The 16,748-nt window shown below is 26.9% G+C and overlaps 3 protein-coding genes across 6 annotated transcripts; 2 read left to right on the top strand and 1 right to left on the bottom strand.

The window, feature by feature from the left end:
* Window positions 1-9: 9 nt before the first annotated feature.
* Window positions 10-3,686, top strand: por (Protein-serine O-palmitoleoyltransferase por). 3 transcript variants are annotated; one of them, XM_076620107.1, is made up of 8 exons: window positions 11-180; window positions 242-585; window positions 670-862; window positions 951-1,167; window positions 1,247-1,353; window positions 1,424-1,626; window positions 1,726-1,969; window positions 2,032-3,686. In XM_076620107.1, the coding sequence occupies exons 2-8, from the start codon at window positions 363-365 to the stop codon at window positions 2,042-2,044; spliced, it is 1,200 nt and encodes a 399-aa protein (XP_076476222.1). In that variant the 5' UTR covers window positions 11-180; window positions 242-362; the 3' UTR covers window positions 2,045-3,686. The 3 variants fall into 3 exon arrangements, with proteins under 3 accessions (XP_076476221.1, XP_076476222.1, XP_033190768.1); XM_076620106.1 differs by having other exon boundaries at window positions 10-180; window positions 1,460-1,626; window positions 1,726-3,686; XM_033334877.2 differs by having other exon boundaries at window positions 13-180; window positions 1,726-3,686.
* Window positions 2,689-9,636, bottom strand: cdc14 (cell division cycle protein 14). 2 transcript variants are annotated; one of them, XM_033334847.2, is made up of 9 exons: window positions 9,107-9,636; window positions 8,778-8,999; window positions 8,401-8,660; window positions 8,003-8,303; window positions 7,540-7,909; window positions 7,112-7,444; window positions 6,903-7,031; window positions 6,462-6,710; window positions 2,689-5,701 (listed from the first exon to the last, which is right to left on the bottom strand). In XM_033334847.2, the coding sequence occupies exons 2-9, from the start codon at window positions 8,827-8,829 to the stop codon at window positions 5,659-5,661; spliced, it is 1,737 nt and encodes a 578-aa protein (XP_033190738.1). In that variant the 5' UTR covers window positions 8,830-8,999; window positions 9,107-9,636; the 3' UTR covers window positions 2,689-5,658. The 2 variants fall into 2 exon arrangements, with proteins under 2 accessions (XP_033190738.1, XP_033190731.1); XM_033334840.2 differs by having other exon boundaries at window positions 6,423-6,710; window positions 9,107-9,631.
* Window positions 9,637-10,437: 801 nt separating this feature from the next.
* Window positions 10,438-16,114, top strand: xmas (RRM_XMAS2 and SAC3_GANP domain-containing protein xmas). The gene is made up of 3 exons (XM_033334814.2): window positions 10,438-14,900; window positions 14,972-15,253; window positions 15,333-16,114. The coding sequence occupies exons 1-3, from the start codon at window positions 10,921-10,923 to the stop codon at window positions 15,907-15,909; spliced, it is 4,839 nt and encodes a 1,612-aa protein (XP_033190705.1). The 5' UTR covers window positions 10,438-10,920; the 3' UTR covers window positions 15,910-16,114.
* The last annotated feature ends 634 nt before the right edge of the window (window positions 16,115-16,748 follow it).

Raw genomic sequence — 16,748 nt, 5'->3', positions numbered from 1 at the left:
TTTCGTATCTTACCTTTTTTGATACTGAATATTCAATTATCTTTATATTTAATAAATTGCTTTTTATCATATAAATGAATTATGGGTTTTTATATAACAATTCGTCTAATAATTATTAAATAAAAAGTGAACTATATCAGAGTGTAGAAGTGATACTGAATAGGTTATTGTTGACATTAGGTATAAATTTTAAAGTTCTTAATAATGTTTAACTTAATATTTTATTTTTTTATTTTTATAGATACTACAATCGTCCCCAAAAAGATTATAATTATCATTTAATTAGAATAAATGAAATGGCATCACGATTGACATTAAAATTGCTATAAAAGTGAAACACCGGCAATTTCATTTCTTTTGTAATGGATGATGTAGAAGTTCCAATTTTTTACGACGATGAAGTTGATTTTGTGGAGCACGAATATTTACAAGATGTGGAATATGAATACGAATATGAAAATGTGGAAAGAGAAACGTTATTTGAATTATATCAATATTGTCTTCGACCTACTATTTATGATACAGTATCATATATATTGCCACTATTTATTTCTACTATAATATTTAGATTATGTGCATATTCTCGTAAGACATATTTTTATAAATGTACCTACGTATATGATAAAGAAATATAAATTTGGACAATTGATGTTTAATCTAATGTTGCAGGACATATATCACATAGAACTTTTCATATATTGTCAATGTTGATTGGTATATGTAATATTTATCGTTATGTAGCAGAATGTTTATATACATTACTAATACTTTGCACGATTTCATATATTACTTTACATATACCCAAAAAATATTGTAAATACATGGGCATATTTTTACCATCACTTTTTATTATAACATATTGGTAAGGTTTAGACAGTAACTACTTTAAATGTCAAAAATATATATGTATATGTAATCAATTTTCATCTATAATTTTTAACGTTTTTCAGTGAATTTACTATGTCATCTATAGTATGGCATAAAATACGGAGTGTAGTAATGACTATGGCAATGAAAACGATTAGTATAGCGATAGACCGATCTGATACAAATGATTTACCTAATATCTTTGCGTATATGGGATATATGTTTTGTAGTGTCACTTGCCTCTTTGGTCCATGGATATCATTTAAAGATTATATATCAATACGTTACACAACTCATCAAGTATGTACAATTGTTATTATTGTACATGTCATATATTTACTATAAATAAAATTAAAAATTTAATATTTTCTAATTTCAGGATAAATGGTGGATATTATATACTATTCAGCATGTATTCTTATCCTTGCTTTTTTTGTCTATTTCAAATTGTTGGGCACAATGGATGATCGCAGAAACTTCTTGGAAGTTAGTAAATATTATTATATATATTATGTGTTATAATATAATAAGTTTTAATATACTTTCATATTTTTAGATGGTTATTAGCTTATAGAGATGCATTATCTTTCAGAATGTCTCATTACTTTATTTCATATATAGCATCCAGTTTATTATTACTAGGAGGATTTCCATCTACATTAAGTACTGTAGTGAAACCATTAAAAATAGAATTACCACATTCACTTGTGCATGTTGTTATTTGTTGGAATATACCAATGCATTTTTGGCTAAAAACATGTACGTTAAACATCCAAACTATTTATATAATTCATACATATTTAAAATTCTATCATTAATAATTTTGAAAGTATTATATGTTTTTATATAAATTTTCAGATATATTCCGTCCCAGCATTAAATATTTGGGAAAGTTTGGAGCTGTAACAATGACGTATTTAACGAGTGCTCTTTTACATGGGTTAAATTTTCAGTTAGCAGCAGTTTTGCTTAGTCTTGGATTTTATACTTTTGTAGAATTTCAATTTAGATATATGCTTGCTAATATTTTTGATGCATGTGTTGCATCAAAGCAGTGCACCAAAAATAAATGTACACATGCATATAACATTCACAATTCATGGTGGGTGCTTTTAATAAACATGATGTTTTCTGGACTATCAATTTTTCATCTAGCTTATTTAGGTCTTATGTTTGATACATCTGAGTTACAAGAAACAGGATATAGTTACATTCATACTATTGAAAAATGGTCTCAACTTGGATTTGCTAGCCATTGGGTAGTATTTGCTACATACTGCATATATTTTTTGATCAGATAGTACTAATTGTAAGCACAAATATTTATTTTTTAACACATTTCTAATAATGAACACTTAATATTGTTTTTTGTATCAGTAATTCATGTACATCACATATATAACTTATTATTTAACTAAATTTGAATATAAATGTTATTCTTTTTTTAATAATTGTAATATTCAATATAAGCCGAAAAGTATCTAATAGATTTTTGTAGGAATTATCAACATAAATGAGACAAGCACAAGAATTCTAAAAGTTGTAAAATAGGTAAAATACATGGTTTTTAGTCGTATTAACCATATAACAACTATAAAGTATATTTGAATGTAAGTGTACATAAAGCATAATATCAAATAATTAGTAATAAATCAATATAAATAATAATATACTTAATGTCAAATAACGCTAAAAACTTTATGTATTGTTAAAAAAGACATCAGTGACATATATTATGCTATCAAGCTGATGAATATTATTAAAATTCAACATAATCATAATAGCGAATAAAAGTACTTTTTCAATCAAAATACAATAATGTCGTATTTTAATTTTTATTGCTCACAATGAATCATACAATAAAGAACATTATGTTTGTAATATTATGACATAATGTGCTGTATATTGCATTTAAATTAGAAACACTAAAGGAAAAAATGTTTTAGAATTACTTGTATCCTAGTTTTTAATAAAATATATGAAAAATTTTGTATCCAATATCGAATTGCGTATTTAAGGCAAAAATTGAAATTATATGTTCATACATACCTATTTCCCCTTTTCTTCATTTCTCTTTCTCATATAACACACTACATACTAGCAGAACATTATTTATAAACCAAATGATAATCAATTGAAATAGAATACTAACTCTTGTACACGTAAAGTTTCTCTAATATACTGCCGTGAGAGCATATTTTATGTTTTTAATATTAGCTGATCATGATATATACATAATTCTATATTCAACTATATAATTTACAACTGCAAAATTATACACGAAAATTTTGTACACGAGAGATATTTATAATTTTTATAAATAAATCAACTTCTTTTTTCTAGATAATGATGTTTGTGATCTATTCAATAACTTTTTAATTAACAAAAATGTACTTTCTTTTTAGCCTTAAATATTAATAACATACAATATGTTATTTTACATTAATAAAATATCTTTCCATTATATGTATATCAATAATATTTTTTCAAGAAGTGCGTTAATTTATTAAAATATTCATCAAATTTGTTTGTATATACACATTATACGTATATATACATATTATAAATTATGTATACAATTATATTTTTCTAAAAGATATCTGTAATTAAACCCTTCATATTTTCGACGTATTACATATTAGTACTGACATATTTACTAACTTGTATACATATTCTATTAATAAAAGGAATAAAACAATAATTCTATATAAATCGTACTATGTATCGTGCAGAATCATACACGAACACATTCCCTCATACGAGTATATTTCAGTTATTATTCTATTATCGACGCAATGATAAAGTTCACGCAATTCTTTTTACATATTTAAAAACTTAGGGATACAACAATATTTTTATAGTATTATTAAGCATATTTTTCAAAATATACTCTTATCAAATTGAGATTTTCAAATGTAGAGTAACATTATGTGGCAAAGAATACAGATAGCATTTAGTAAAGCAGTTTAAATAAAAATAGTAGACTATGAAGAAGTATAAAAGTCACGAAAAAATATTGATCAAGTTAGATGTTTTGTTTTGTAAATACTGTTATAATTAAGAACATCCAAAAGCAGTGATTTTTATCTAGAAAAAACAAAGCGTGAAAATATATAAACACTTATAACAGCAACAATTTATCACCTTATTTTTATATTTAACAGCATTTCGAATATTAAGCTTACATCCTCTATTTACACTCTATATAAGGCTACAAAATGAAAGTTAATATATATAACTGTATCCTCAGATTATTTGAAGAAATATGAAAGTTTAGAATTATTTTTAATTGGGTTTATATTAAACAAATGTAATAAAATTGTTAATAAACCAAATCGTTTTTTCAATATATTTTATTTCATTTGTTTAAACTATCTGTTTTTTTTCATGATAAGATATGATGACAAGAAGTTTGTATTGCAAAATAACTTTAATGATATTTTTGAAAACGGGTAGAAATAAATGACGTGATGCTGTGCAACTCAACAACTTTGTTTCATATAGCGGAGTCACACACTCATGTGTACCGGGGCTTAATAACATTTTCTACACGTTTTGTGTTAAAAACAATATAAAAAGGTAAAGATATAAAATAAGATAACCTGAAGACCCAGTTAAAATTGTTACATATCGTTAGTATAATTATACTGATCATATAACTTCATGTCATGTAGCACTTATATAAGTACTATACATAAATTGATCTCTCTTACATTAGGATTGCAATTTCTTATTAAAGAATACTATATAGAACAGTAATATGATTAGCACAATAACAAGTTTCTACAATCTATCTAGTTACAAAATTTATGATCATCACAAAATGTTGTTTTAATTTAAAGTTTAAAAATCTATTTAGTATACATAATATTCTTCTATAATTCAAGAATTATGTATGGGTGACTTTACCTTTTACATTAAGATAAATAAATTATGTTAATTACATAGTTATAAGTAAGAATGCACATATTGGGATTTTAAGTTTCTATTCATTTCATTATTTTTCTTATTGAATGTAATAAAACTTATAGTTCGTAAAAATAATTGCCACATAAATAAACATTAAAATCAAATTTAATAATTAATAATAATTCAAAATATCAAAAAAAGGAAATGATGATAAATGTTAATCGTTTTATACAAGTTTCTGTATACTAGTTCTTGATAACATATTGAAAAATGCTGATAACATGATTTAAAATAAATACAAAAATTCTACATAAGAGAGAAATTACCATTTTGACAATAGTTACTATTCTTTTAATAAAATCAAGTAATACATAAATTTATATTAAAAGAGTAATAAGTAGACAAAGTGGAAATTTTCGAATTTAATTATTTGAAGATATTTATCCATAATATTATTTTTTCTGACCAGCAGAAAGATAACATAGTAAATCAAATTTGATAAAATCATATTATTATATTTTTATTTTATTTATCGTTCAATGTGTCGCGAAATAAGGAAGAATCTTTAAAAGCCACAAAGAGAAAAAATTGTATGATTATGAGAAACTTATAATCCAACGTTTCAAATATAAACATAAAATATAACTACAAGAAACCATACCTAAACAACCTACCAGTGAACCATAGAAAAAACTATGATAGCAGCTGTAGATCTACTTGATCTTCGTTGATCGCGACAAAAACAATTGTTTGAATTGAAGATTGATGATTAGTATGATGTTTTTACTGAATGATTGAATTTAAACGATGAGATCTTCTGCGATGTCGAGGTGCTTGAGCTACCGGACTGTCTTCTCCAATGCCATTGAGAATATCGGTTAGTCATCTGATAAATGCAGTTTTATAACTTTTGGTCGTACGCGCACTGCAAGTCATAGAAAGAATAGAAGCAATTCGTTAGCAATTTTAGCGTTGCTTGTTATTTAAGCTTTAATTGTACATTATTTAATTTCACAGAATAAATGCTACATAAATTTGTATTCTTGTACTATTTAAACATGTTCTGTATTAGTTCAGCAAAAAGTTCTTATGTATAAAAGTTAATAAATATATCATTTCATTTTTAAAGTCTGATAGTCTCTTAACCTTTATACTGTGATATGACTATGGTTGAAGATAATAACACAACAAATACGAAAAAGAAAAATTAATTTTTTTTTTAAGTTGGAACATTTCCAAAGAGTTGAAAATATTAATTATGCAATGCAAAGGTTAAAAATTACTCTGTAATAAATTGAATAAATTTCTTGTCAATACATGCATATTTTAAATTAATAAAAAATTCATGCTGCATGCAAATTAATGTTAATGACAAATGTAAGGTTTATATATATAGTTTTACATCTTTCTAAATATAAATATATACAATAAATTATGATTCCCAGATAAAGTAGACAATATATACAGCTAGTTATATGAAGTCTTGTTACAGTATTGTCTCATACAGTATTGTTCATTTTTAAATATAATATAATGTGGAAAAAAACTCATTTAAAAAGTGCAATCGAGAATTGTTTATGAAAAGAACTATATAACTGTTACTTAATTTGTTTAGCCTTTTGAAAGTAACAGTTACAAAGACTTACTGTCTTAGAGAATGATAGCGATTTACTCGATCTGCAGACCTGAGGATCATATTCATGCCTCGCTGCGGTTGTGTTATCAAATTGTTTGCGGACGAATTTGTCGATTGTGTTTCTGTGATACAAGAAGTTTTGATACTGGCCCTTGTCACTGGTTTTGATACAGGCATCGTAGTAACACGAGTAGTGGAAGATGTGTTGTTGCTGATATTGTGGAGCCTTGTTGTTGGTTTAGTAGACTTAATACGAGGCGGAGATGGTTCACATGTACTGCTGACTAGCCAACTGTTTCTATAATTTTTAGTATAAACTTTAAATAAATTATATATTGATATACTTTTAAATAAGTTCGTATTTACTTCTATGACATTTATCAGTTAAATTGCAAAGTAATCTAGCCAAAAGTGGAATGGGCAAAAAGATTAGTGTAAATAACTTGTGAATTTCTTTCTTTTTTAAATATATTGAATACATTTAACTAACCTTTTAGCAATAGTTGTCGTAGTAGATCTAGGGAGAAGCCTTTTTGTAGAATCTTTTTCTTTATTTCCAGTTAATGTATTAATTGTATTTTTCTGAGTTCTTGTTTGTAATAATGACCTTAAGTATGGACTGAAAGGATAATATTCATGTATTAACTACAACATTCTGTATTTTCACAATAAGTTAAATTGTATTATTATGATTTTTACTTTACTACTGTTGATGGTCTAGTAGTTGTGTTAAGAGAAGTATGATTTGTTGGTAATCGTTTTCTTTTAGCTTTAATTTGATTTAATTTATCACCCTGAGTTAAGGTTGTATATTTAGTTGTGCTAGTGCTTGCATGATCATCTAATGTAATTCCATCCACACAATGCATTATTCCCGAAACATTATCTTGCACCACATGAGCACTTTTTAAATTGGATAAGAATGATGTTTTCGGTCTACCAGTTATAGAATATATACCGTATTCATGAACTGGATTTTCATTTTGAGGTTGTAGTGGCTCTTTTAATAAAGAATGAAGATATGCTTCTTTCCTAAAATATAAAATTATTAATCTTTCGGTGTCAAAAGATGGTACTATTTTTAAAACACAAGCTGTAAATATTGATATTTTAATAACGATGCATACTTTTCCAACCATTCCTGTTGATGTCCAATTACAGAACCTGGTCTACATATTCGTATCCATGCAATTGTTTCATGAGCTGTTAAGTGATAATGTTTCATAATGTAACAACCAATCAATGAACCTGTTCTACCAAGTCCTGCTCTACAGTGTACAGCAACAGCACCACTTGCATTCTCTGCTATTTTAAGAAATTGCCGCATGATTGAATCTGTTGGAGTTGAACCATCAATAAAAAACAAATCTTTATGATCAAATCCTGCATCCGTGAAGATTGAAGCATCATAAATTTTTTTATTAAGACGTATAATTGTAGTTACATTATTGTAATGGAAATATGTAAAATATGATTCTGGTGCATGAAGTGGATATCCTGTAAAAAAGAAAAAAATAAAGATAATAAATTATAGAAATGTAAAAAAGAATCATAGGTAGAATAGGTAAATTTATTTAAAACTTAACTTACCATTTTCTATTTTAAATTTAGCATAAGGACCACAAAATGCTATAAATTTACCAGGAACAATCCAATTTAAATCTCCATTTTCAACTCTTTCAAAATATTCATATTCCTTAACACAAAAATCTTGAAAATTAAAAAATCCAAGTTTGTGGCACTTATATATGGCACTAAGACATTCAATCAAAGATATTTCAAACCAAGGTGTACCAACAGAAGCATCCCGAAACATTATAAATGATGGATTGTCAGGACTACTATTTAAGCAATTATATGCTTCTTCTGCTGTATGTTTACAATATAATATCTAAAAAATATATACTAATGAATCTTATTTTTCTGAATATGTATAATAAATATATGTATTTAACAATGTGAATGAAATTAATATAATAACATCTTACTGCATAACTTCCTATAAGAAAAGCAGCATTGACTCTTTTTGATGGATCCATTGTTGTATAATGTACTATCTTTTTTCTTCTAAGAGTTACTGCTTTAAGTTTTTTATTAACCTTTTGACAATAATGATATAACATAGCAAGATTCAATGGACCAAAATCATCATAGAAATTTTCATAGATTAATTCATCATCGATACTGAAATAATGGATGTTTGGAGTACTCTTTGGCTTTGTCCTCAATGTTATAAAATATAATCGGTCTACAACATAAGCAAAAAAATATAAGTGATACTTTAAAAACATTTAAATAATACATTACTTGACATAAATTAAGTACTATAATAGCATATTATCGTATATTTTTTTTAATTTCTTACCTTTTATGAACTCAGATGCACATACTAGTAAGTCATTTGTATCCTCCATCATTGGTTCTTATTTATTATCTGATATTGTGAATACCAACTGAGTAAGCCTGTCATCAGCGTAACCGATATAAGAAAGGATACAATTTAATTAACACAATCAGAGATCATAAATATAAACACACAGAAGGTTAGAATAGGTGTAGTAAAGGTAAACTGGATCCATCTAAGTACCTACACACGGTTACATTTGCATGGTATGTGTAATACAAACGAATTTATAATTATTATGACGTACGCGAAAATACGATATGTACTATATTAAAAAAATGTTTACTTACCTATGCGACCGTTACAAGATTCAAACTTGGTCAATGAAGAAATAATGATGGCTGATCAGTTACGTTGTTGAGTTCTTCCGGTTATATTGTATATTCAAATATACGATATTTCATAAGTATCATGCAACTTCTTTTTACTATTCAAATATAACCATTTTATAAAATATCAGCAAGATGTTTATTTTGTATATATATTAACATCATTACCCCCTATAAAAACGAAAAGTACTTTTCAAATACACTGCCATTTTCGTTCCCTTGTAATATCAAACTTTGATGACGACGTACGAATTCAATGTCTAGAACAAGAAACATTGTAGACGTTCACTAGTACTACAAATGCCTCATATAATATTTAAAAACTCTGAAGTTAATATACAATTAATGTTACATGTTTATAGCACAATTACGTCGTGATGATTTTCAGTTTTTATTTGGTGAGGACTAAATGATTATTTCATTAATTACAAAACAACGCACTCTGTTAAATAAAAATTCCCTACATTTTCCATAGTCACGCTATTATTTGAAATGAAGTTGACTTTATGCTTATCGATATATGCATAAGGTGCACGAAATTTTAAATCGTCTATACATATACGAAACATATATCTTCAATCTTCTTCGTTAGTTTAATCATCACTTGAATCTTCTTCATCCGGTAGAAATGATATGACAAGAAGAAAATTGGAATTCAAAAGCCAGGAAATAAACTGTTCAGAAAATTTTAAGTTTAATTATTAGCAAACGTAATAAATTAGTAATTTATCAAGAAATGTACCGTAGATGGTTGATCTTAAATAGCTCACGTCTTAAAAATAAATAATTCATAAATATTTTTGAGAACGTATTCTCATTCCCTGATTGACATGTTATACAATGTTGTCAAATACGATGATGGAACGTTTTCGTCTCGACTGGAGATAGAATCAGTCTAGAGGTAGAATGAAGCCAAGAAGAGGAGGAGGATTCTAGATTCAGGGAGGATCAAAGCAGAATCTCAAAATTAGTTTTTTAAAAGTTATTTTTGCATCCTAATAACCGTTTTCAATTTTTCACTCATTTTGTCAAGTAGAGCGGTTCAATGCTTAATAGTACCACCGTGTACGTGGTACACTACATGTGGAATAACTTTTAAATAAACGTTAAGTTTATAATACTATATATAAATTATCATTAGTCCTTTTTGAATTTGAATTAAAGTAATTTATATTTATATCGTTCACAATGCATTTTATCTAAAAAATGTTTACGTATTATTATGTTTTTATATTAAGTTATATGTTTAAACAAAAACGTGAAACAATTATTATAAATAATTGCTGTGATAATCTTTTCTGGTAGTGTAATACATCGCAAGCATAATTTAACTCTAACCAGTTATTATAACCACGATCATTTAAACATGTCTCGGCATTTGCTAGAAAAAACTGTTCGAAAATTGAGTCATGAAAAATCAACATGGAAAATCAACGAAGTTTGCGTTTTTGCGAGACAGACAGAGATGAGTAGAGTATCTCTGTCTCTGTGCAAGAGATTCATAGCATGTCACGCATGCACAGAACGCGAATCTTCTTGTCTTCCATCTTGATTTTTTACAACTAGTCACCGCTCAGTTTTCGGACGGTTTTCGCCAGCTTTTGCAGAGATGAAATTTTCTCTCTTCTTTTGGTGTATGAATGTTGAGAGCTGTTTATGTAATTGTGATTATAGCTACATTAGACATGTCGCCGTTAGTAACTAGAAGGCGGTTGTAGTTTGGAATAACGTTTTTGACATTCACTGAATGAAATTTGGACAGGAAAGGGGAAAAGATGGAGTGTAAAGAAGACATTCAGAGGGATATATTTTCGACAGAACGTATGATTTCCAAAACATTTATATTTTCTGAACCACATGTACTTAGTCCTCCTAGACCTGTTAACCCTGGGATTGATTTTGAACAAATATCAGATGCAGCCAATATTAGGAGAAATTCATTTACCTTTGCTATGCCAATTTTAGCAACGCAATCTCATAATCAAGATATATCCACTCTTCAATCGGATATATATGAAAAGCAATATAAGCCGAAAATATCAAGAAATTATTACAAACCAGCTGTTAATGTATTTGCTCAAGCACTTAAAGATACTGCAATGTTTGAGCAGTTAAAAAGAAATTCCAGGTCACAAGTTACTAAAATTAATCCAGAAAATTCAATAACATGCACAAATGTACCTCAATCATTACTTACAAAAGCAACAGCAAAACGATATTTTATTCAATTTGGGAATCTTTCAAAAATTACTATTCGTCCCAGAAAACAAATAATTACTGTTATTTATACTACTAAGGAAGAAGCAAATATAGCTTATAGTAAAAGTGGTGAATATTTAGGAGAAAAATTTAATGTAGAATGGACAAAATTATCCGTTCCACCAAAATCCCCTACAAAAAAGAAAGATTTACAAAAAAACAAGATTTACAATGTATCACAAATTGTATCTAATTTTTTTAAATCATCTGACGATGAAATTAAATCAGAGTTAGATGCTATGACAAATCTTGAGCATAATTTACATAGCAGAAATAATTTTGATGAGACTTTGGCTAAAAGACATAAAATATTACAGTCGAAAAGTATGTCAAAGTCATTTACAAGATTAGAGAAAACATCTGCAAAAGCTGAAAAACTTAAAGCTGAAAGTCAAATATCTGATTTATTACCAAATGCTAGTATCGAAGAATTACAAAATATAATTCAACAACCTGCATATACCTCTGAAGACAAGTATAAGGTATTAGAAGCAAGAGATCGACTTATAAGGATGAGACAAATTAAATCACATACATTAGCAGCAGCTAAAATAATGATTGGAACATGTCCTGATATGTGTCCTGAAAAAGAACGTTTAATGCGTGAGTCAAAAAGACAAGTGGCATTGTATGAACAGCTTGAAATCAATGAATATAGAATAAATCACATGGTTGCAGTTAAACAATATTCTAGATCTTCTGCAGATCAAGAAGAACCAATGGCACATGAATTGAGACCAGTAAAATCTTTAAAAATGACTATGAGTTATTTACTTCACGAGATAGTAAATCTTTGTGACCAACAGGGTACAAACTTGGGAGAATGGTATCATTTTTTATGGGATAGAACAAGAGGAATTCGGAAAGATATAACACAGCAAGAGCTATGTTGTATTGATAGTGTAGAGTTAGTTGAACAATGTGCTAGGTTTCATATAGTATGTTCAGAGAGACTTTGTGCAGAACAACCATCTGTTTTTGATAAAAAAATTAATTCTGACAATTTAACAAAATGCTTACAATCATTAAAGTACATGTATCATGATTTAAGAGTAAAAGAAATTAGCTGTAAAAATGAACCTGAATTTCGTGCATATATTATTTTATTGAATTTAAACAATGGCAATTTTATGTGGGATTTGCAAAGACTACCAAACAACATACAAAAATCATCAGAAGTCCAGTTTGCATTAGATACATATTCTGCTCTTGAGTCTAATAATTATTATAAATTCTTTAAACTTGTTCAGGAAACTACATATTTAAATGCGTGCATCTTACTCAGATATTTTTATCAAGTGAGATTAAAAGCATTATCAGTATTAGTCAAGGCTTATTGCAGGACTGCGTCGACAGCATATCCATTATATGAATTAATAGATACTTTAGGTTTTGAGGATGAAAATGAAGCTATATATTTTTGTGAACAAGTGGGATTAAATGTTTCAGAAGATGGCTTACATGTATTATTGAACAGACATAACTTTACCATGCCTGTATTACATATAAAACAAAAAAGAGCATGCAATTTAATAGACTCTAAAAGAATTATGCAACGTTTATCTATTGGAGAATGTATAGCAGGAGGAAAAATGCCAGAAAAAGCTTATAAGTATCATAAACCTCACAATAGTTTTGATTCACATGGTTACTTAATGCCTGATTCTATTAATGCAGAAGATCAAAATAAAAGTATTGTTTCTTCATCAACTGATCCATATGAGTTTATAGATGAAGATATAATGCACAATGAGCAATCCACATCAATGTCTGAGAAAAGTCAAAATAATAATGAAAATGTGCTTACTACTGAACACACAATTACATTAAAGACTGTTTCAACCACTGAAGCTAATACAAATCTTTTAGCCATGAAATCCAATGCTAATACCTCCTGTGTCTCTAAATCTCAGACACAAATAAATAAATTTCAAATAAATACAAATTCAAAATTAATAACATCAAAGATAGGAAATCAGAAAGATTCAAGGATATTTAGTTTTGTATCAGCACAACAATCAAATGAATCTTCCATTTTGTCTAATGTATCGAATGTAACACCAACAACTTCTAAAACTTCTAATTTATTCTCCAAGCAATTTGAACCTCCATCAGACAATGATATTGCAACAGTAACAAATAAAAGCATATTTTCAGGGATGTCACAAGGAAATATATATATGAAAAATCCTACATCTTCCACAGTATTTTCTAGTACATACTCGAATGTACAAACTATTTCAAAATCATCAAACATTGTAAATCCTGTAACTCTCATGGGTAAAACTATACCAAATGAAACGTCAAATTTCTTTGTAAAAAGGCAAGTTCCACAAGAAGAGAAAACTGGAAAGTTAAAATTAGAAGAACAAGAATCTATTAAAAGGATGCAAGAGATTAATGATATTGCAAAAGACATATTAAACACTTTAGAAACAGAACTAGTACAAGCACATTGTTCTGCTATAGTAAAGGAAGAAACAGATAAAATATATATTTACAACACTTTTAGCGAGGATATCAGTAATGAAATTTTTAACGAGGTAACTTCTGAAATTTGTGATAATTTATTACAGAAGGAAATTGTTAATGCACGAAAATTACATGAAATATCAGTGAAAATAAAAAATAGAGTAATTGTAAAATATTTCAATAAATGGAGATTTAATGCATTGAAGAAAAAACAACAAAGAACAGCATTAGAAAATACACCTGTATGGTTGCAAAAACATACTAGCGAACAATGTGCAAAATTATTGTACACTACGGAACAAGATTTAGTTATTAGAAGCATGTGCAAAAAGTACAAAGAGATAAGAGATATTAAATATTATTCTGAGTCTTTAGCACCAATTACTGTTATAATCCACATTGGTATTAAAGAACACTTGAAATCTTTAAACATTGACATACATTTCAATTGTTATTGGAAATTAATTATTTCTTGGCCAAACTTACATAACAAAACAATTTTATGGCATTATAAAAAAATAATGAATCAGTATCTTTGCCCTGAGGATTATTCTGCAGATCCTATTATAAAATTGTATCAACCAAATCAAAGTGAAACATTACATATTTGTATTAGACATTTTGAAGGCCTGATTAGTAATCATCATTTAATAGGATCAGATGCTCTTTTATTTGCAGCAGATGCTTCTGAAGAAATTAAATTTATTGTAAAACGTTTAACAAAAATTGTGTTATCCAGAGACAGGCTGATGCCTATACCACTTGTATTTCTTATTTTGGGTGACTCAACATTTCAAACTCAAGATAAAGAAATTATTTCTACTTTAGAACAATTTTTGAAATCTGGATATCTGTCAGTGTACACAATCATACATGAAAAAAATTTAAATGAGAAAACAATTTTAAATTTAACACAAAGTGCAATTCTTTGGTTGTCCATTAACAAATCACCTCAGAATCCACTAGAAATGGATTATTTACAAAATATTTATAATACTTGTTTAACAGAAGACTTATGGCTAAGGTATTGTAATTAAAGAATATTAATTATTATAAATTTATGTAATTTTTTATAACATTTTGTAATTTTTACAGAATATATGATAATTCGTTCTTCAATGAAAAATTATTACATGCTCTGGAGAAGCCTAAATTTATAATTGATTTACATAATGAAGCAGTTTCTCATGTAATAGACATAATCTTAGACCCTGAATCTTTTATGTATACAAAATTTGCTCCAGAGTTTAGAAAGTTCGTTAAAAATCACTATATGATGCCATGTAGTTATGAACATTTTGATGATGTTTGGAAAAGTGAAGAGTATAAAGCAAAATTAGAAAGAGTAATGTCTAGCTTTAAGTTGCCTCAGTGGAAGTAAGTAGTATCATAAATATTTTATATTATATTTAATACTGTTTTCATATTTAATTCAATTTATTAATATGTATTCTAGGTATCCATGGCCTATAAATAATAGTATCATACTTCGTCAATATATAACAAATTATTGTCAAGAAGCATTATTTACTTCTGGTGATGAAATATCTGATAATATATTGAGTAATCTGTTTATTACAACTGGAATTTCAACTGTGACGAATTTTATCGATGTATTGTTATATGTTATTAAGCAAAAAATATATCTTCTTGCTAAAGATTTGAAAGTAATTTACAATAAGAATTATTTGAAATGTTTTCGAACTTTACCATGGTGGTTAAAGTCTAATCTATTAACCGAATATAAAATTGTACCAAAAAATATTAATGTTCAAGAGACTGAAAAAGAAAATAAGAAAACAATCGATATTAATGAACCAGCGGTAAAGAAACGGAAGTTAAATAAATTTCAAGAAAGCAAGTATGAACTTGAACCATTAGCAACGTTTTGTGAAAATAGTCGTAGTCAAGTAATGGAAGTGCACCATATTTCAAAAAAAATTGAAAATCGTTTGAAAGAACATCAAGAACAAAGCTACTTACTTGAAGAAAAGTTAAAGAACGCTTTGTTAAATGAAAAGAAGTATGTGTGATAAGTTGTAATGTATAAAAAAGTTAAAATTATTTTGATCTTTAAAAATATCTACAATATTTCAGAAACTGTGTTTATAGTATTATACAAATAATAATGTATTCATGTATATAAGCAATATATAGAATAAGACTGGAAATATTGTATTGTATGGTACACAGAAAGTGTGATTCCTTATGTAAAAATAAATCAAAATGTGTAGATAATTTTTTTACTAAAGGTTTAATTTCCTAGAAAATCGATTTTGCATTTGCCCTATCTTTTATATCATAGCTAAGATATGATTCAGATAGATAAGATAGTACACAATAAATTTTCAACATCAACTGCCTTGAAAACTTTTTTGGATATTAAGCATCTTTTCTGAATAGAATGTATATGTAATAAGTGCGGATAAAGTAAAAATATTTAAAAACTGTAAAATAATTCTGGAATTATAAAAATGCATACACTTTATAATGTCTTACATATATTCTCGTTGTGATTATTTATAGATTAATGTAAAAATTAAAAAGTTAATGTATTTACATAAATAGAAATTGATTGATTTTTATTTGTTTTCCTATATATTTCATAAAATAATCATATAATTTACAATCTTATGACAGTTCCAATTTATAAAGCAATTTTTATAATTAAAATAATAATATGAATTTCAATTTGAATTTTCAGAAACTTTTATATTACATCTTTTTTTGTAAAAACTTTTATATATTTAATTTAAATCTAAATATATTATATTACACATAAAAAATAAAAATATAAATAATCGTAAATTTATTTCAAATTATTTTCTGTTCAACAAAGTTGATTACTGTTCTATGTTCATCGTGGTTCATT

The sequence above is a fragment of the Bombus vancouverensis genome, chromosome 7 (assembly GCF_051014615.1).
Source record: "Bombus vancouverensis nearcticus chromosome 7, iyBomVanc1_principal, whole genome shotgun sequence".
Classification (NCBI taxonomy): Eukaryota; Metazoa; Arthropoda; class Insecta; order Hymenoptera; family Apidae; genus Bombus; species Bombus vancouverensis.
The sequence above is the reverse complement of the archived record's forward strand: the minus strand, read 5'-3'. Positions and strand labels throughout refer to the sequence as shown.

What these genes read in the sequence shown, in the direction of transcription:
- xmas (XM_033334814.2), top strand. Translation starts at nt 10,921, where the DNA reads ATGGAGTGTAAAGAAGACATTCAGAGGGATATATTTTCGACAGAACGT. An exon ending in ACAGAAGACTTATGGCTAAG is followed by an intron (nt 14,901 to 14,971) that starts GTATTGTAATTA and finishes TAATTTTTACAG; the next exon opens with AATATATGATAATTCGTTCT. An exon ending in TTTAAGTTGCCTCAGTGGAA is followed by an intron (nt 15,254 to 15,332) that starts GTAAGTAGTATC and finishes TATGTATTCTAG; the next exon opens with GTATCCATGGCCTATAAATA.
- por (XM_033334877.2), top strand. Translation starts at nt 363, where the DNA reads ATGGATGATGTAGAAGTTCCAATTTTTTACGACGATGAAGTTGATTTT. An exon ending in TACGTTACACAACTCATCAA is followed by an intron (nt 1,168 to 1,246) that starts GTATGTACAATT and finishes TTCTAATTTCAG; the next exon opens with GATAAATGGTGGATATTATA. An exon ending in ATCGCAGAAACTTCTTGGAA is followed by an intron (nt 1,354 to 1,423) that starts GTTAGTAAATAT and finishes TCATATTTTTAG; the next exon opens with ATGGTTATTAGCTTATAGAG.
- cdc14 (XM_033334840.2), bottom strand. Translation starts at nt 8,829, where the DNA reads ATGATGGAGGATACAAATGACTTACTAGTATGTGCATCTGAGTTCATA. An exon ending in TGCATCTGAGTTCATAAAAG is followed by an intron (nt 8,661 to 8,777) that starts GTAAGAAATTAA and finishes CTTATGTTGTAG; the next exon opens with ACCGATTATATTTTATAACA. An exon ending in CAACAGGAATGGTTGGAAAA is followed by an intron (nt 7,445 to 7,539) that starts GTATGCATCGTT and finishes TTTATATTTTAG; the next exon opens with GAAAGAAGCATATCTTCATT.